The sequence below is a fragment of the Sinocyclocheilus anshuiensis genome, unplaced genomic scaffold (assembly GCF_001515605.1).
Source record: "Sinocyclocheilus anshuiensis isolate Anshui unplaced genomic scaffold, SAMN03320099.WGS_v1.1 scaffold283, whole genome shotgun sequence".
Lineage (NCBI taxonomy): Eukaryota > Metazoa > Chordata > Actinopteri > Cypriniformes > Cyprinidae > Sinocyclocheilus > Sinocyclocheilus anshuiensis.
This window is the reverse complement of record NW_015549605.1, coordinates 843,372-863,211: the sequence shown is the minus strand read 5'-3', so window position 1 is coordinate 863,211 and position 19,840 is coordinate 843,372. Positions and strand designations below refer to the sequence as shown.

Here is a 19,840-nt window from a genome sequence, read left to right as displayed (position 1 = left end):
AAACTGTGATATATTATACCCAAAAATTCTTCATACAGTGGACTACCAGTAAAATTTATACAAATTTGGGACCAAAATTATTCAGACCGAGTCTGGGAAAAAATTGAAGTACAGGTTTCATGAACCTGGTTGACAGCATGCCCAGGAGACTATATGCTGTCATTAAGGCTAAGGGTCACCCGACAAAGTATTGATAGTTGTGTAAATATTGACAGCTGTATGAATAATTCTTGGTTGATTGTAATCCATTACATACCTTTCTATCAAAGTTATCATTATCAAGACATTATCAAGCTGAATTTGTTCTGACACAGTTTAACTCTGAGTTCTTACTGCTTCATAAATAATACTAAAATAGCACTGTATCCTGATCACTAATCTACTTAAAACTCAAATGAAACATTTAGCTTTGTACCTTCAGCATGTTTATGAACAAAATAATCATATCGGAAGCAAATTATGACCAAAGTCCATTTCATGTGTTGAATCATCTAGCAAAGAATAGATGCTAGAGCAAATATTTGAATCCATCATTATTTGTATTGTTTACTTGGGTTATTTTCTTAAAAGAAAATTTGTCAGCATCGGTGTCGCTTCTTATCAGTGACTAGATGTATATAGTGGGCAATTAAGTAGTGTACTGTACTGTTATCTTGATGTATGTGTATGTTTTGTTTGATGAAGGTTCTCGATCCAGAGCTGGAAGTGGCTGATCATGCTTTTCCTCCATCTTCCGTTCAACTAGCCACACTTAAAATTCAGGTAAAATTCGTTGTAAATCTCTTTTTAATCTATAAATATGTTTTTCCTCCTACCTTGAGTAATCGCCAGCATCTGACATTACATTTAGAAATGCAAATGTTTTTTTTATTGACACTGAAACTGTTCAGGTGGACGTGACATTGCAGGAAGTGATTGTTTTATGAGAGTGTCATTGTTTTGTGTGCGCTGCAGGATAAGGAGATCCGCGCTGTCTTCCTGTGGCTGTTCGCACATCTCTTTCAGGGCTATCGATGGTGTCTGCATATAATTCGCATCCACCCTGAACCCGTCATACGCTTCCATAAGGTACCGAAGAGCCCTAAAATTCAATTTCAGACACAAACGCTAAAACAAAGTCATGGACAGCCCTTTAAAGCTTGTTGTTTTCTCTCAAGGCTGCATTTTTGGGGCAGAGAGCACTAGCTGAGGATGACTTCCTGATGAAGGTGCTCGACGGCATGGCCTTTGCTGGGTTTGTGTCTGAGCGGGGTCCTCCGTACCGAGCCACAGACCTGTTTGATGATGTAAGTCATAGGTGTTGGATGGATATAGTTGACAGCTTATAGGAAATTGAGAAGGATGCCTTCTTTTTGTGTTTATCAAGCTTTCTGATCCTTTCTCTCTTATTTCCTTTCATCGTAGCTTATAGCCAATCAGGTGGAGCGCATTCGACAGGAGACAGGAGATCCTCACAAAGTGATGAAACACATTAAGGAGCTGGCTGAGCAGCTTTTCAGAAATGTACGTTATCGGGCGAGTGCTGGAAAAAGTGGTATCAGTGCATCCCTAGTTCATATGGTATTCAAAGTATGAAAATCCACCATATCCAGACAGTTGTTATTGTTAAAGGAAGTAAATCTATAACTTATTAAAAATTGTTTGTTTGTGTTAATTTAAATAAAACTGAGATAAAATAAAATCAGATGGAGCGCATTCGACAGGAGACAGGAGATCCTCACAAAGTGATGAAACACATTAAGGAGCTGGCTGAGCAGCTTTTCAGAAATGTACGTTTAATTCATGTGTCTTATCAGCTGTGTCACATGATGCATTGACACATCCTTTCCACATCAAAATTGGGTATTTAAAATACAAGATCCTCACAAAGTGATGAAACACATTAAGGAGCTGGCTGAGCAGCTTTTCAGAAATGTACGTTTAATTCATGTCTTATCAGCTGTGTCACATGATGCATTGACACGTCCTTTCCACATCAAAATTGGGTATTTAAAATACAAGTGCAGATCCTGGCACTTTTACTGTTATTTTTCCCCCAAACTTTTATTTTGAACTAAAATAAAGAATATTTGCAGTTAGTGATGCACTATATATCAGTACAATATAGGTTATTAACCAATATTAATGTTTTTTTTGTGAAGACCTTTAAATTTCTGTTTATATGATATGACGATAGTTTTTTCCTCAAAAGAAACGGCAAAATCCTCATTAAGTGACTCTCAGATCAGTTCTAGAGATTATGTTCATGTATTGATATATTGAGGCAGCAGAGGCTGATAACACCGTGAGCATCACGCACGCTTCACGTGTGTAGTAAACGAAACCGTGCGTCTGCGCCATTCATTCACACAGAGACATGCAGAACATACAGACTTAATATTTATATAGGGTTTTTGAGGCCTAAAATTCACAGACACTAGTCTATATTGCATTTTGATTTAATTGCACTGACCTACTTTTAAATTATTTATCCAAAATTTGGCAAATTCCATGTTATTCAGTATATTCCATTTTTATGACTGGATTCCGCGTCATAAATGTTTTTTCACATCACGGAAATCATAGGGCCCTGTACATCAGAATTGCAATCTCACCCAGTGGAGGTCCTGTCGGGACCATGCCCTTCAGTTCGGCCTTAACCACAGGTGGGGCGGTTTTGAGTTTTGCCGCTGCGTGGTCAATAAAGAGCTGCACGGAGACCTCGTCCAGGTGCGGGAAAGAGGTCTGTGGGAGCCGGGGTTGTGCATTTTCAGCTGTTCTCTGGACTCGGTGCATGGTTACTGCTGGGTATGGGTTTTCCTTTGGAAAAAATAAATGGAGAGACAATTTGTGTTTAAGAGACAAAATTACAAACGAAATTATGGAAAATCGGGATGCACAGATATTATCATATATTTTCTTGTATTATAATGCTATAATATAATTTAATGAATGTATTTATGTTTTAAAATTAATAGCACTAAATAGAAGTTTAAAGCAAAACATTAAAATTTTAAATGTTTTAATTTTAAATTTGCAAATGAATTTAAGCATCACAACATTGTGATCTACCTATGGTAAATTCATTTTTATTTTGAGTTTTGCTGAGTTTATTGAGGCAAAAGTCGTAGTTAGTGGTTTGTTAATAGCGAGAATTGGACCTTAAAATAAAGTGGGACCTTAATATTTTCAAAGATTAACATTACAGGAACAGTCCACACAAAAAAAACGAAAACTAGTCATACCAAACCAGCATGACAAAAGTCGATAAAAGCAGATATTTTTAAGAATGCTAAATGGTTGGTTTCAGTTCCAATTGACTTCTACTGTATTTTTTTGTCCATAACATAGAAGTCAATGGGAACAGAAACTGTTTGGTTGCCAAAAATCTTTTTTTTTTTTGTTTCACAGAAGAAAGCAAGCCCTACAGATTCCCTTTAAGTGAGAGTTAGACAACAGAAAAAAAACATTAATATAGGTTATTAACCAATATTAATGTTTTTTTTCTGTTGTCTAACTCTCACTTAAAGGGAATCTGTAGGGCTTGCTTTCTTCTGTGAAACAAAAAAAAATAATATTTTTGGTAACCAAACAGTTTCTGTTCCCATTGACTTCTATGTTATGGACAAAAAAATACAGTAGAAGTCAATTGGAACTGAAACCAACCATTTAGCATTCTTAAAAATATCTGCTTTTATCGACTTTTGTCATGCTGGTTTGGTATGACTAGTTTTCGTTTTTTTTGTGTGGACTGTTCCTGTAATGTTAATCTTTGAAAATATTAAGGTCCCACTTTATTTTAAGGTCCAATTCTCGCTATTAACAAACCACTAACTACGACTTTTGCCTCAATAAACTCAGCAAAACTCAAAATAAAAATGAATTTACCATAGGTAGATCACAATGTTGTGATGCTTAAATTCATTTGCAAATTTAAAATTAAAACATTTAAAATTTTAATGTTTTGCTTTAAACTTCTATTTAGTGCTATTAATTTTAAAACATAAATACATTCATTAAATTATATTATAGCATTATAATACAAGAAAATATATGATAATATCTGTGCATCCCGATTTTCCATAATTTCGTTTGTAATTTTGTCTCTTAAACACAAATTGTCTCTCCATTTATTTTTTCCAAAGGAAAACCCATACCCAGCAGTAACCATGCACCGAGTCCAGAGAACAGCTGAAAATGCACAACCCCGGCTCCCACAGACCTCTTTCCCGCACCTGGACGAGGTCTCCGTGCAGCTCTTTATAGACCACGCAGCGGCAAAACTCAAAACCGCCCCACCTGTGGTTAAGGCCGAACTGAAGGGCATGGTCCCGACAGGACCTCCACTGGGTGAGATTGCAATTCTGATGTACAGGGCCCTATGATTTCCGTGATGTGAAAAAACATTTATGACGCGGAATCCAGTCATAAAAATGGAATATACTGAATAACATGGAATTTGCCAAATTTTGGATAAATAATTTAAAAGTAGGTCAGTGCAATTAAATCAAAATGCAATATAGACTAGTGTCTGTGAATTTTAGGCCTCAAAAACCCTATATAAATATTAAGTCTGTATGTTCTGCATGTCTCTGTGTGAATGAATGGCGCAGACGCACGGTTTCGTTTACTACACACGTGAAGCGTGCGTGATGCTCACGGTGTTATCAGCCTCTGCTGCCTCAATATATCAATACATGAACATAATCTCTAGAACTGATCTGAGAGTCACTTAATGAGGATTTTGCCGTTTCTTTTGAGGAAAAAACTATCGTCATATCATATAAACAGAAATTTAAAGGTCTTCACAACAACCCATCATCATAAAAGTTTGGTTTAACTTGAAGAAACTGTGACAGAAATATATTACTTAATGTAATGATAGTACTACTACTACTAATAAAATTATTATTAAACATTTTTTTAAGGAATATTTACCAGAAGAATTATTTACCAGAATTGATTTCCCAGAAAAATGTAAACACACAGCACAGGATTTGTGGAGAAAAAAGAAAGAAAGAAAATAATAATACTTTTTTTTTTTTATCAAATCAATTATTTAGAGATGCTTTTGATTATTAAAATTTAATTAAACCATTAAAATGGAATCCAGAAAATTAATGGAAAACACAAAATTTTTTAAAAATAAAACTCAATTTGAGAAAAAAACATTTCATAGGGCCTTAAATGTAATTTTTGTTAAACTTATAAATTGCTGTTAAATTGTGTAATTTTCACGATTTCAATTAATTAGACATGCTTTTTGATTAATAAAATTCTAGACAGAGTCTAGAAAAATTTAAATGGAGGGGAAAAACAGAATACAGGAAAATTGTTTTTGGAAAAAATGGAATTTGGAAAAAAAATCAAATAGAATTTGGGAAAAAATAAAAGGCCCAAGATGTAGCAAACATCACCTCCTGTGCTCAAATATAACATTCAAATAAACTTGTCATACTCTAACTGATGTGCGCACAACTTTGTGTTGATCTTCATAATCTTCATGTTTTAATGTCCCTGAATTGCTTCTAGCTGACATAGTGGACAGGAACGGGAATGTTCTGGCCAACAGCGCCAGGAGGTTAGAGGTGGTCAGGAACTGCATCACATACATTTTTGACAACAAGATGCTGGAAGCCAAGAAGGTATGCACCTCTTATTTATGCTTTTCTGTTAAAGGGGGTCATATGATGTTGCTAAAAAGAACATTATTTTGTGTATTTGGTGTAATGAAATGTGTTTATGCGGTTTAAGGTTCAAAAAACACATTATTTTCCACATACTGTACATTATTGTTTCTCCTCTATGCCCCGCCTTTCTGAAACGCGTAAATTTTTACAAAGCTCATCGGTCTGAAAAGCAAGGTGTGCTGTGATTGGCCAGCTATCCAGTGCGTTATGATTGGCCGAATACCTCAAGCGTGTTATGGAAATGTTACGCCCCTTCCCATATTATGATTATGCCCTGTCCGGCCGGAGCGATGATTCAAAAACATGAAAACCCATTATAAACGAGGCATTCGTTGCATCCAGTGGGGACATAATTATGGATTATAATGACTTACACTGTCTTTTGTTTGCTCACTGAACACTCCAAAGAGAAAGGAAAAATTTAAATCGCATCATATGACCCTATTAAACATAACCCAGATTTATGGTGTCTGTTTCTGCTAAAGCATTTATGATCTCAAATTAGTGTATCTTTGTGTATATGGGTGTGTTTTAATTTGTTTGTGTGTGTGTCTGCAGTTAATGCCGGCAGTGTTACGGGCTCTGAAAGGTCGGGCGGCACGCGTCTGTCTGACCCAGGAGCTCAACCTGCACGTGCTGCAGAACAGGGCCGTTCTAGACGACCAACAGTTTGACTACATCGTCCGCATGATGAACTGCACCCTGCAGGTAAAACACAGAACTGTCTTCTTTCAAGCAATCAGTCACAGAGTGTTTATGAGAATGTTGTGCTGCAATAAGGAAGTGGAAAATATGATGTTTTGGTTTAGTTTATGATTGCTGTTGATTGTTATCATCATATAACTCCATAAATAGTGTCATTCAAATGTTTTGATGTGCAAATGCTTCTATTTTTATTTTCAGGATTGCTCACATATGGATGAACATGGTATTGCTGCTGCCCTGCTGCCATTGGTCACCGCCTTTTGTCGGGTGAGTGAAGATGTGAATGAGTGTTTGTAGGTGTACTATATTTTTTTTTCTAGAAGCACAAGAGTTAAGTTAAAGAAATACATCAGCATTGCTAAGAAGAACAGGGAATCTGTAAGAGACAAGAAGATGAAGAAGAGAGAGCACTTCAAATAGAGGAGGACTTTTTGTATTGCAACTAAATATGTTAACTAACTAGTTCATAGAAAAAGTAACGGGTTGCAGATTAATAATGTAAAACACACACACACATATATATATATATATATATATATATATATATACACAAAAATTGGGATTGTTGCTTAGCTTTAATCTAAGTGGAGCTTAAGTAAAATAAATTCAATTCAAATAAATATTTCATGTTTGTTTATTTATTTATTTGGTAGATACCTATCTATATCTAATAAGTAGGATAATGTACCCAGCTTATTTTGTGGTAATGAATGGCTACGTGGACATATTTGACTGATTTGAGAAGTTCAATAATGATGAGTGATTGCATGTCTGTTGTAATAAAGTACTGGATAAAGGGTGGACTTTTCTCTTGAGTTCAGCGTGTGAATTTCCAGCATCTGTTTTTGTTACAGAAACTGGGTGGAGGCATCACTCAATTCGCCTACAGCTGCGTTCAGGAGCACATGGTGTGGACGAACATGCAGTTCTGGGAGGCCATGTTTTACAGTGATGTTCAGAAACACATCCGGGCCCTGTACCTGGAGAACGGCGAGGAGGGAGACACATCCGGCCCTGTGAGTTATTTTATTTTATTTTATTTTATTTTAAGCATATTGGAAAGATTTCTGAAGGATCATGTGACACTGAAGATGGGAATAATGATGCTTAAAATTCAGCTTTGATCACAGGAATAGATTACATTTTAAAATATATTAAAATAGAAAACTTATTTTAAGTTGTAGTAATATTTCACTATATGACCATTTTTGCTGTATTTTTGATCAAATAACACCAGCCCCAAACTTTTAAACACTAGTGTATGTTATTTTATTAAAAAATGATAAAAAAAAATGGATGTATAAAAGATTTTCTTATTATTTTACTGCTACCCTTTGCATTTGACTTTTGACCTCTGCCTCTTTCAGGATGGGGAGGGTGTTGGGGGTCAGAAGCAGCTGAGCGCCCTGGAGTTGGCGTCTGAGCAGAGTCGTCTGTGGCCCACGCTGAGCAAAGAGCAGCAGCAGGAGCGCGTTCAGAAGGAAGAGAGCACGGTTTTCAGTCAGGCCATCCACTATGCCAACCGCATGAGTTACCTGCTGCTGCCACTCGACACCAGCAAGAACCGCCTGCTCCGCAACACTGGCCTGGGAGACGTGGAGAGTGTCAGCAACAGCTACGTCACCAACAGGTGTGTGCTGCTGTGTGTGGGCACAAAAACACATGGTTTGATGCAATGCAATGCAATAAAAAGTTAAATTAACTAAAATAATGTTGAACAAAATTGACCACTAATTTAGTTTTTTGTTCGTTCAGTATTGCGGGCAGCATGGCAGAAAGCTACGACACAGAGAGCGGCTTTGAGGATGCTGAGAGCTCGGATGTTGCTAACTCTGTCGTTCGGTTCATCAACCGCTTTGTTGACAAAGTGTGCAACGAGAGCGGCGTGACCAACGAACACCTGAAGGCCCTTCACACAATGATACCCGGTAAAAGTTCTAGAGATTTAACCTGACATTGAAGCCACCAGAATGTGTATGCATAGTGCAAAATTGGTCTTTTAATTATAATTTTTTAAATGTTAGTATGCTATTGTGTTTGTCTTTTAGATATTGTTCAGATGCACATCGAAACATTGGACGCGGTTCACAGGGAGAGCAAACGACTGCCGCCCATCCAAAAGGTAACCAACTCATTGTTTTATGTTCCGCTGGGCAGGAAATGCAGTGTAGAAAACCAGGCAGATCCAATCACATCCCACTTCAGCCCCTCCACCCATGAGTCAGAGTGCCACGGCAGGTACGTTTGCGTGACCGCACTGCCTCACTGACCATGGCCTGAGTGATGCATGCTGGTCTTATTGGCCTGCTGTTTTGAGCACACTTTAGTCTGACATTCTGCTGTGCTTTCCTTTAACACAAAGGTTTGATTTTATCAAGGATCTTGGTAAAACATTATTTAATTTCATTTTATTTTATTTTTTATTTTATTTTATTTTTTTTATTTTTGCATTTAGTCTACCTCATGTCATTCCAGATATGTTTGACTTTCGTTTAATTAATTATTTTATTACTTTTGAAATAATTAATTTTTTATTCACCTTAATTAAATAAAAAATGATCTTCACCCTAAAATGATTAGTTCACCCTAAAACGAAAGTTATATTTATTTATTCATGCTCATCTCCTTTCAAATTTTTTTTACATTTTTTTTATAAATTATCTTCATGTACGCTCCCTCATGTCATTCCAGATATATTTGACTTTGTTTCTTTTAATTAATTATTTTAGTATTTAAAAACAAAAGTATTCACCTAAAATGAAAGTTATATTTATTTGCTCATGTCCTTCCAAACATTTTATTTTATTTTATTTTATTTTATCATGGTATAGTAAAATATTTTGATTTACACACCCTCATGTCGTTCCACATCTGTTTGACTTTATTTCATTTATTTAATTATTTGCTTATTTATTTATACTTTATTTATTTACCGTCATTGTATAGAAACGAACACCTGCTAAAGAAACTACTATTTTTGTTTTCCATGGAAGAAAGGAAGTCATATGGGTTTGGAACAACATGAGCAAATTTACTCACATCTTGAACTACTCATTTAAGCACAAGGGCAGAACAGTGCAGTGAAGTGTGATAAAGACCTTGCCGTGTTTTTTGACTCTGTTTTCACTCTACTGAGTTCTAAAGAAAAGTACTCTGTGCTGGAGAAGCAGTCATGCATCTTTCATCACTCAATGCCTAGCAACCAATGCTGTCACGGGACGCCAGCATTGAACACTTTCCCAAGAAATCAAACAGGAGAGTGTGAATGGAGCCCACCTGCTGTACATCGCTAGACAAATGGACTCAAGATCACTTCCCATTACAAGAACACATTTCTCTGGAAGACAGTAGATGCTTGTGAGATCTGTAAATCATTCAGAGTCTGAACTGAATGTGATGAAACGTGCTCTTGCATAAGCGTCTAGAGAGTGTTTGGGTCTAGATGGAGAAATTGGCTTCACTTCACTGTTATTTTGACTCATAATGCATTAGTTTATTTGGGGAAAAATGCTCAGTGGCATAAACATAGGCTATTTTTCCCAGATGAAAATGTTGCTTCTGGCATTTCTGGACATATGAAAATTAAATTTCAAAGAACTGTGGGACAGAATGTTTTGCATCCAAATTATAAATACACTTATCCAAGTATCCCAGTCAGCATGAAATTGAAATGGACCCTGTTTACTTTATAATGCATGTAAACTGTCCTGTTGTGCATGATTCATCAGGGCTCATTATATAAAATATGTCTTTTGTAATCTTTCATCCAAATATTACATACTGTTTTGTTCATGAAGTCTTTCTAAAATATTGTAATTTAAAAATAACTTATTTTTAATAATGTATTATTTATTAATAATTAAAAAATATGTAATTCAAGTAAACAAAGATGTATTTTAATTTTTTTATTTTGTTAAAAAAATGTAATTTACATTAAAAAAAAAATCAGTAATTAAATTCAGGTAACATTTTTTTTCTAAAATGTAATTGAAAAATAATTGATTTTAAATAATTTATTTATTAATAATTAAATTACAAATATAATTTAAGTTAAAAAAATAGTTTTTTTTTTGTTTGTTTTTTTTTACAAAATTGTAATTTGATTAAAAAATGGTAATTTACATTTACAAAATTAAATTCAGGCAATTTATTAAAAAAGTTAATTTAATAAAAAAAAAATTAGGACATTTGATTTTAAAAAAAAAAGTAATTTAAGCTAAAGAAATTTGGCAGTTTTTGTTAATATATTTTGCAATAATAGAAAATAATAATGATACATTTGATAACGAAGCATTTCTTTTGTGATCTCTTATGTAACACCCACATTTCATGATCTAATCAGTTCCCAGTGGATAAAATCAGTCACACTTGATAGACTATCCTGTTTTACTCTGAAATAAATCACATTACAAATTTCTGATGAATTCGGTTCATTAGCTTAAAAGTGTTTACATGCTCAAGAAATGTCAAACTGACAGAGAGGGAATGCACCTTTGCTGTGTGTTTTTGTGATGTGATGTGATTGATCATTTTCCTCCAGTTCTTGATCTCTTGAAGCATTCTGCATGTTTGCAATCAAGTGTGGTATGAATTTCATATTTGAGCAACTCGTTCCTGATATATACTGACTTTGCTGGCCTTGTCTCTGTTTCCTCTTTATTTTTCTCTTTCTGTCTCTCTGACTCCAGCCCAAGCTTTTGAGACCAACGCTGCTCCCTGGTGAGGAGTTTGTGATGGACGGCATGCGGGTGCACCTTATAACAGACGGCCGAGAGGAAGCCACGGGCGCCATGGGTGGTCCGCCCCTGCTGCCCGCCGAGGGAGCCATCTTCCTTTCTAACTACCGCCTCATATTCAAGGGAACGCCTACCGACCCTCTCGGTATGCTCCTATTGGTCAAAAGTCATGCTTGTCGCTGGGGGTGACATGTGTAGTTAGTTTAGAAGAGCAGCTCACTTTGGTGAAGTCTCTGCAGTCGTGCTGTTGGGATGCTGGTGGCCATGAATTATAGAAATTTCCTGCTTTTCTGAAGCAGTTTTCTCACTAACTTGTGCTCACGCTGTGAAATTGAAAATGAAAATCAATGTGCCTGTTACACAAAAAGCCTTTTTGTAGGTGCGTTAAATTTTGTTGTACATGTTTGTGTTGTGCAGTTGGAGAGCAAGTGGTCACCCGCTCCTTCCCCATCGCCTCCCTCACGAAAGAGAAGCGGATCTCTGTTAACCTCCCCATGGATCAGTTAGTCCAGGAGGGTCTCCAGCTGCGTTCCTGCACCTTTCAGGTATTGGGTGTCACCTGACCTTTCTCTGTTTCCTGTTTCTCCATAACTCACATTACATTAAGTGCACAAAAATCCTTTTTGTTCAGTTATTTCAGGTTAATATTATATAATTATATAATTTTATTATAATTTTATATATATTTAAAATTCCAAAATATTAATTTAATTAATTTATTTATTACTTTGTTTTATTGTTTGTAATTTTTTTATATTTAATATATTTTTTTATTAATATTTAGGACTGTTTGGATGCCAAAGAAAAACTCAAGAGAATGACAATAAACTGTATCTGACTTGTGGGATGGGTTTTGGTGGAAAATAATTGCTTGTAAATATTTTATTTAGCTATATTTGTGATATAGTAACATGAGAATTGATCAAAACCCCTTCCTATTCAGTTAATACAGACTAGTATTATATTATATATTAATTATATCATTTTATTATATTTTAAATAAATGATTTAAAAATATTTATTTATTTCTTACTCCTTTTTGAAACTTGTTTTTAAAATGGATATTTAGGATTGTTTAGGATGCCCCCCAAAAAGACATTTAGAGAGTGACCAAAAAAAAAACTGACTTGATGGGTTTTGGTGCAAAAAATATGAATGCAAATATTTTATTTTGTATATTTGTTGTTTAGAAGCATTGAAAATTGATCAAGCCTTTACTCTTTACCAACTACTTCATTTTTTATTTTTTTTTCTCTTGTAGCTGATGAAGATCGCCTTTGATGAGGAGGTGGCATCAGATCTCGCGGAGGTGTTCAGGAAGCACATGCATAAGCTCAGATACCCACAGCACGTCCAGGGCACATTTGCCTTCACCGTGGGTCAGTCTGCAAAGCTGGCGGTGGAGCACAAGACCAAGGACAAGAACCAGTCGCTAAAGTAAGAACTCAATGGATGCTGACATTCCTCTTTAAATGTGTTTGTCAAGAGTTTGTGTGATACGGCTCCCAGTAGACCATTTCTGTTTTTCCATCCTTTTTCTGTCTCACACACACATGCAATTTCTTTCCCGATCCAGCCTCTTCCTGTTTGGGTCATGTGTCCCAGTAGCACTGGTTCAAAATCGAGAAAGAGGGGCGAAATAGCGTGTAGTGGCGCTGACAAGCAGTAAATTATTCAGCAGTGGAAATTGCAAAGGCTCCTGCGTTAAGATCCTGCATTAGCAGCAAATGGGTGTCATGGCAAACTCAGATGCGGTTCTGTTCTACGCCGCTCTTGAGGGCAGGACCAATCATCTTCAAATGCTTTTGAGAGCAGCTTTTAACATTTTTGAAAAATACACCATGACAACAGCTCAGACATGTTATGGATTTAAATGGCGAGTCTTCCCTCTAGACTTGGAAAGTGCTTGATACTTACACACAAACATGATTCACTTTGGTCTATGTGAATTTTCATATTATAATTTTTATATTATAAAACATTATTTTATATTTGTTTCATTATTTTTATATTTAGCCTGAATATTAAGTAATAAGAAATAAGTTGAGCTCATTATTCATACATGTTTAAAATTTTAAGTACGTGTATGAACAGTAAAAAATGTGTATGTGTGTGTGTGTATATATATTTTATATTTAAAAATATTTCAGATTTTTATATTTAAAGAAATATGCATATAAGTCTTGATACAAGTCTTAAACATAACATATATCAGATTTTTCAAGTGATTAAAATGTTTAAGCCGCTGTTTCTTCTAGAACGCTGTCTAAAAACCTTGTTAAAACCGCAAAGAGGACCATTGGGCGTCAGTATGTAACCCGGAAGAAGTATTCTCCACCAACCTGGGAAAACCGCAGCAGTTTTCAGTCAGAGATGGACGAGGATGAGATCTCTGGTAAGAAAAACACATTTACAACTTGATAGACTGATGTTTGCGATGGCTGATATGTGATTATGTAATATAATGCAACCTCTCTGACTGAGCAGTGTCTGAAGAGCCGGACCAGAGTTCACTCACGCTCTCCTCCACCATCCGCTCATCAGACCGGCAGACCATGAGTAATGTGGTCGAGCGGGCCTGCTGTCGGGACTACCAGCGGCTGGGACTGGGAACGCTCAGCAACAGCCTGACCCGCTCCAAAAACGAGCCCTTCCGGATCTCCACCGTCAACCGGATGTACACGGTCTGCCGAAGGTGAGTTCCGGAATTCTCAGAAACAAAAGTTCAGTCTCGGCTAAACCATACCATTAGCATAGCAATTATACCTAAATCTCATTGGCTGTCTGTTTGTGTGTTTCAGTTATCCAGGGTTACTGATCGTGCCTCAGAGCATCCCCGATTCCACCATCCAGCGCATCTGCCGCTGCTACCGGCAGAACCGCTTCCCTGTGGTGTGCTGGAGGAACTCACGCACCAAAGCTTTGCTGCTGCGCTCGGCCGGCCTGCATGCTAAAGGCGTTGTGGGCTTCTTCAAATCACCCAATGCGCCCACAGCAGGTCAGAGTCAGAAGCAATAAAAAAAAAAAAAGAGATTGAAGCAGCTATTCTCTTATATTTATAATTATATATTTAAAGTTATTATCTAAATATACAATATCTTGTTATATTTTTTAAGAAATATTTAAATGTAGGATTAAGTGTTATTTTGTGTGTATGTATACAGTATATATATATATAAACACAATTATAGTATTTATTAATACTTTGAATTGTATTTATTTTATTTTTATTATAATATATTTTTATTGTAATTATAAATGATTTATAATATTTTTCAGTTTTTATTTTAATTTTAGTTTACGTTTTAGTAATTGTGTAATGTGCTTTTGTCATTTTTTTTGTATTTTTTAGCTTTATTTTTATTTTGCTTTGCTTTTTTTTAATTTCAGTAGTTTTTCACCTAATATTTTCTTTTATATTTTAGCATTATTTTAATTAGCAAGAACTGTTTTTTATAATTTTTGTTAACTATAACAACACTTGTAAATATATCTATTATATACATCCATGCTTTTTGCAGACACTTTTATACATTTTATCAGTTGATGAATCCCCTGGGAATTGAACCCATGACCTTTGGGGTGTTAGTACTGTGCTGTGCTGTTTGATCTCTACTATTAAGCCCAGTTCTCTTAGCACTAGGCCACATAAAGCGGATTAGAACAGGAAGAGATCAACCAGAGCATATTTATGGTATAAAAGTAAACATGTTTGTGTTTGGTTTCAGGCCCGTCGCAGGCCGACTCCACCAGCCTGGAGCAGGAGAAGTATCTGCAGGCCATCATCAGCTCCATGCCCTCATACAGCGAGGCCAGCGGGAGGAACACGCTCAGTGGCTTCACCTCCTCGCACATGAGCAACTCAGGTTAGGGTTAACCTTTAACCCTGACCTTACTTGACCCTAACAATACTAATCCTCCCAGACAATGTCAATTATGTATACCTTAATTCACTTGTGATATTCACCCCCCTAATGTGTTATGTGTGTGTCATATTTGGGCCTCAGACTCATCAGACAAGCTGAGGCAGCCTAAAATAGGAGCTTTAATGAAACAAGTCATGGGGACTAAAGAGGATGTGCCAGGAACCGTCAGTCGAGGAGGTGAGAGTGTGTTTTTAAGATCCTCACAACTTAACCCGCCATCCATTCCTCTGTTCCCAACCATTTATTAAGTTCTTTATTCAACTATAATTTTTGACATCCAATCCCATATGGCAGAGGAAGTCATTGTGCATTTTTTATTTATTTTTTGCATTGGCTTATTATTGGCTGCCCGATTTGTTTGCTGATAGTAATGGGCATTTTTATGTCATCTGACCTTAGCGCTGGGTCAGAGGGCAAGGGTCATCTCCCTCTCTCAGCCTAGAGTTTCTGTCAAGGCCCGCAACTCGCCTAGAGGTACAGTAGGCCCGCCCCTGCTCTCAAATCTAACCAATCAAATCTCTCGACAATGACGCCAGCGAGTTTGAGCACTAAGTTTCCATGTAGCGTTGTCATCCTCTTTACCTGTGCTAACTAATCATTGACCACCATGTCTGTTTGATTTATTTGTATTGTCTGTGAGGATGTGATACGCATCTCATTGCATGTGATCCACCAAATTGTCATTGTCTTGTTTGTCTGGTGTTTGTAGAAATCACAAATTCTGCCAGTCCCCAAATAAACATGCAAATTCACACACAAATGATTCCACAAAGCAGAATTAATTGCCCATTCTACATCAGTGAATGATTTTCATTGGTCTTTGTGTTTCCCAGGAAAATGGGGCAGTATTCGTGGTAGTGGGCGGGTCAGCACGTATAACCCTGATGTGGGGAACAGGCTGGCTGGGAAAGAGTCCCCCCAGACTAATGGAGGACCATCCGAGACCTATTTCCTTCGCCAACAGAGAGCGTACCTCTACATCATTGGAGACAAGTCCCAGCTCAAGGTTACTAGCTTAAATACTTAAACTTTCATACGAATATGATAACTTGAATTGCAATATTAGTTGATTTTCAAGACCTGTTACGAGAACTATCACGCAGTTAATTTCTATAATTTTAAGATCTAATGAGATAATAGTGACAATGATCATTTTATTTAAATCAATCAAAACTAAGCCCTCAGTCTTCTTGTTGTGGTCAGGGTGGAAAGCAGGACTCCTTCCAGCAGTGGGAGGTGGTGCCTATCGAGGTCTTTGATGTACGGCAGGTGAAGAACAGTTTCAAGAAGCTGATGAAAGCCTGTGTGCCTTCCTCGCTCAACACTGAACCAAACACAAACATGACCTTTCACCGCTGCCTGGAGGAATCGGAGTGGATGAATCTGGTACCTTACCCCTTTTCTCCTTTTATTTGGGTTAATTTAACACTTAAAAATACAGTGTATTGGTCAGTTGGATCTACAATTTTTGATGTTCTTGATGTTTGTGTCCCATAGCTTCACAAGGTTCTACAGGTGTCCGTTCTTGTTGTGGAACTCCTGGACAACGGTTCCTCCGTCATGGTTAGTTTGGAAGATGGCTGGGATGTCACAACACAGGTAGGACAAACACCTAAACATGCATGAGCTGTGTCTGTCATCAATTTTGTTTGTCCATGTCTGCATTAATGCTGTGTTGGATGTAGGTGGTGTCCCTGGTGCAACTTCTGTCGGATCCGTACTACCGAACAATTGATGGTTTCAGGCTGCTTGTGGAGAAAGAGTGGTTGTCGTTCGGTCATCGATTCAGCCACCGTGGAGCCCAGACGCTAGCCAGCCAGAGCAGTGGATTCACACCTGTCTTCCTACAGTTCCTCGACTGTGTGCACCAGGTATGTGTACTGGTGGCTGGCTGTCCGATATATGTTTTCCAGTGGGTGGCACCAATAATCAGAGAGCAGAGTTGCTGATAACGTTCTCAACCTGCCCCATATTTGCTGGTTGGGAAATCACTATAACTTTCAGTAAATGTACATGCACAAGCATTTGTGATGTATCTATGTATTTTAAGTTTTTTTTTTTTTTAACTCTCTTTTATGTTAAACCATTTTCTTTATGCACTCAATTGCATGGCATTAGTGCATGATGGATGTTTTGTTTGTTTACATGCATTCTTTATTCAGTTTTCAAGTTCTTATCTTGTCCATCGTAAAACTTACATCTGCTGTTTTGTTGGGTGTTGATAAGGAGCAATCTCCACTTTCTTGGAAGGTCTTGTCCAAAGAAAAGGGAAAAAGAATAAACCTTATATGATTGGTGATAGGATGAGCAGGTACAGAAAGGCAGCTCGTGAATACATGCTGATATACACATACTTGTCCCAACTTCCTGCTTTGTCACTCTAAACGGACCTCTAAATAATCCTGATTGCGCAAGCCTTTTAGCTAATTTACGGATAGACTTTCTTTCCCCACACGTTTAAAGAATGAGATTGCTTACTAGTGGGATTTCGGAACAGTGAATCTGGATTTGACAAGAAATCAAAGATGATTGTTATCTCTTACACAATGAACTCAATTAAGCTCCTAGAAATCCTGGAGAGCTTGTTTCTTATCCCATGTCCTTCTCACTGATAAGGCAATTTGGAAGAAGAAAACTTGCCCACTCTGTTCTCTGTTCCTTTGAAATGGCTTTTTCCTAAACACTAGGGCTCCACTTTACAATATAGGTGCCCCACAAGGTTCAGTCTCAGGCCCAGTTCGTTTTTTCATATATATTGTATGGAAATATTCTGTATTCTGCAGGCATTTTTCTTGCAAACAACGTTCTTAGTTTATAATTGTCATTTTATTTTTTTAAACAACAAAATGTAATTAATAACCTACCCCCTTCCTTTTCAAGTAGAAGGCAACATGGAAGAAGAAAACTTGCCCACTATATTCTCTGTACCTTAAAAATTGCTTTAATCTCACCACTGTGACTCTACTGTTTGTAAATACCTTAATAAATACTGTTCTGATTGATCAAAATGCATAGTAATGATTTACAGATTAACTGCTTTGGTGTCCCACAAGGTTCAGTCTTGGGCCTGTTTTTTTGTCATATACTTTTATATAGCTCTGTCTTGTGGTGTTGGACATATAAACCTAGTTATTACAATTGCAATTTGCTTTCAGTAGTTTCATATTGGTTTTCCTTGGTCTAAAATCCATGTTTAATGCTAGCAGATTTAATGAATTGTTCTGCAGCTTAAGATCTGATAGATGATTCTTCCTTCTGCTCATTTTCGCAACAGATCCATCTACAGTTCCCCATGGAGTTTTAGTTCAGTCAGTACTAGCTGAAGTTCCTAGCCTACCACTACGTCTCCAACCGCTTCCGCACCTTCCTACTGGACTCAGACTATGAGCGCATAGAGCTTGGTGAGTCTAAATTGCCTACCAAGAAATTATTCAACAGCTTATTAAATGCTGCGCAATGTCAACTGTCAACATGACTCTCATAATGAGATTGTGATCGAATCTTCGATGTTATTGTACTCTCATTGTGTAGTACTATGAAAAGTCAAGTGATATATTACAGGAAGTTTCATGGTGCTTATTTATAGTATTCAATCACTGAACCCTGTTTGGCCCTATCCCAATGTATTGTCTGTGTAGGTGTCTTGTATGAGGAAAAAGGTGAGAGGAAGAACCCTCAGGTGTGCAAGTCTGTCTGGGATTACATTGACCGGCTCAACAAGAAGACCCCCATATTCTACAACTACATGTTTTCACCTGAGGAGGAGGAGGTAACTTTCTAATTTTGTTCTGACATTCTTAGTTTAGTTTGAGAACATAGTTCGAAACAAAATGTGACTAAATGACTCTAGTGCCCTCTATTGGTTAGTGTGTATAACTTGCCTTTCTTTTGTCTTGCAGGTCTTGAAGCCCTACAGTTTTATCTCCAACTTGAAGGTTTGGGACTTTTACACAGAGGAAATGCTTTCTGAGGGACCGTCCTTTGACTGGGAATTAGTGCGGGGTCGGCCGGAGAAGCCACAGGAGGAAGCTGGTGATAGACAGGAGACGACGGCCCCCAAGTCCCAGCGGAGGATTGTCTGGCCTTGCTATGACAGCCTCAGTAAAGTACTACCTGATGCCATCACCAAACTCTTGCAGGTGAGAAATAAAGCAGAAGTGGTAATTAAAATTAAGTTGTCTTCATACATGAATGCTGATGACGTTCTTAATATATATTTATTCAGGATGTGCAGAACCTGGAAACTGAGTTGGGACAACCAATGGAAAAATGGAAAGACACATGGGACAAGATTAAGGCGGCCCAACGGGTTGAGTCCAGACTAGAGAGCAGGGTAAGAGACGAATTACCATCTTACCTTTATCTACAAATTACTAATGGGATGGTGTACTAATATTTTGTTCCTCTCTCCCCAGCACTCCTTCTCCAGCTCTCTGCTCATGTCGTCTAATCTGAGTCACCAGCGGCGCTCTCAGGGTGTGTATCTGCAGGAGAGCAGGGTCGGCTCCTCCATCAACCTGGCACTGGACTGTGAGGTCAGCGCCACATCCACACCTGCAGCTGGTCGACCCAGTACCAGCACGCTCTACAGCCAGTTCCAGAGCACTGAGAGCGAGAACAGGTCTGTGAACACACTCTTCATCGGTCACCTTGGGTCTGTTTTTGGGGCAATGACATTTTCAACTTTAGTTGTTTTTTTTATTTATTTTTATTAAATTTCAGTTTAAAAGGTTAACATTTTATGAATGTATAATGGAAAGTGTAAAGTATATTATAGTTCCCCCCCCCCCCCAAAAAAAAAAAT

The 19,840-nt window shown here is 37.3% G+C and overlaps 1 protein-coding gene across 1 annotated transcript in view; it reads left to right on the top strand.

Annotated features, from left to right (window-relative positions):
* LOC107658807 (myotubularin-related protein 5-like) overlaps positions 1-19,840 on the top strand; it is a 67,244-nt gene that overhangs the window by 44,200 nt on the left and 3,204 nt on the right. The window contains exons 12-41 of the mRNA XM_016447459.1: positions 685-762; positions 955-1,068; positions 1,158-1,286; positions 1,405-1,503; positions 4,125-4,329; positions 5,512-5,624; positions 6,228-6,377; positions 6,573-6,641; positions 7,229-7,390; positions 7,742-8,004; positions 8,130-8,302; positions 8,423-8,496; positions 11,063-11,255; positions 11,528-11,655; positions 12,372-12,547; positions 13,369-13,505; positions 13,598-13,805; positions 13,912-14,108; positions 14,839-14,976; positions 15,118-15,213; positions 15,436-15,510; positions 15,870-16,042; positions 16,240-16,422; positions 16,534-16,635; positions 16,722-16,907; positions 18,311-18,437; positions 18,675-18,805; positions 18,936-19,175; positions 19,262-19,369; positions 19,452-19,657. Coding sequence (XP_016302945.1) covers positions 685-762; positions 955-1,068; positions 1,158-1,286; positions 1,405-1,503; positions 4,125-4,329; positions 5,512-5,624; positions 6,228-6,377; positions 6,573-6,641; positions 7,229-7,390; positions 7,742-8,004; positions 8,130-8,302; positions 8,423-8,496; positions 11,063-11,255; positions 11,528-11,655; positions 12,372-12,547; positions 13,369-13,505; positions 13,598-13,805; positions 13,912-14,108; positions 14,839-14,976; positions 15,118-15,213; positions 15,436-15,510; positions 15,870-16,042; positions 16,240-16,422; positions 16,534-16,635; positions 16,722-16,907; positions 18,311-18,340 — 3,651 coding nt within the window. The 3' untranslated portion in view covers positions 18,341-18,437; positions 18,675-18,805; positions 18,936-19,175; positions 19,262-19,369; positions 19,452-19,657. The remainder of the gene's footprint in view (positions 1-684; positions 763-954; positions 1,069-1,157; positions 1,287-1,404; positions 1,504-4,124; positions 4,330-5,511; positions 5,625-6,227; positions 6,378-6,572; positions 6,642-7,228; positions 7,391-7,741; positions 8,005-8,129; positions 8,303-8,422; positions 8,497-11,062; positions 11,256-11,527; positions 11,656-12,371; positions 12,548-13,368; positions 13,506-13,597; positions 13,806-13,911; positions 14,109-14,838; positions 14,977-15,117; positions 15,214-15,435; positions 15,511-15,869; positions 16,043-16,239; positions 16,423-16,533; positions 16,636-16,721; positions 16,908-18,310; positions 18,438-18,674; positions 18,806-18,935; positions 19,176-19,261; positions 19,370-19,451; positions 19,658-19,840) is intronic.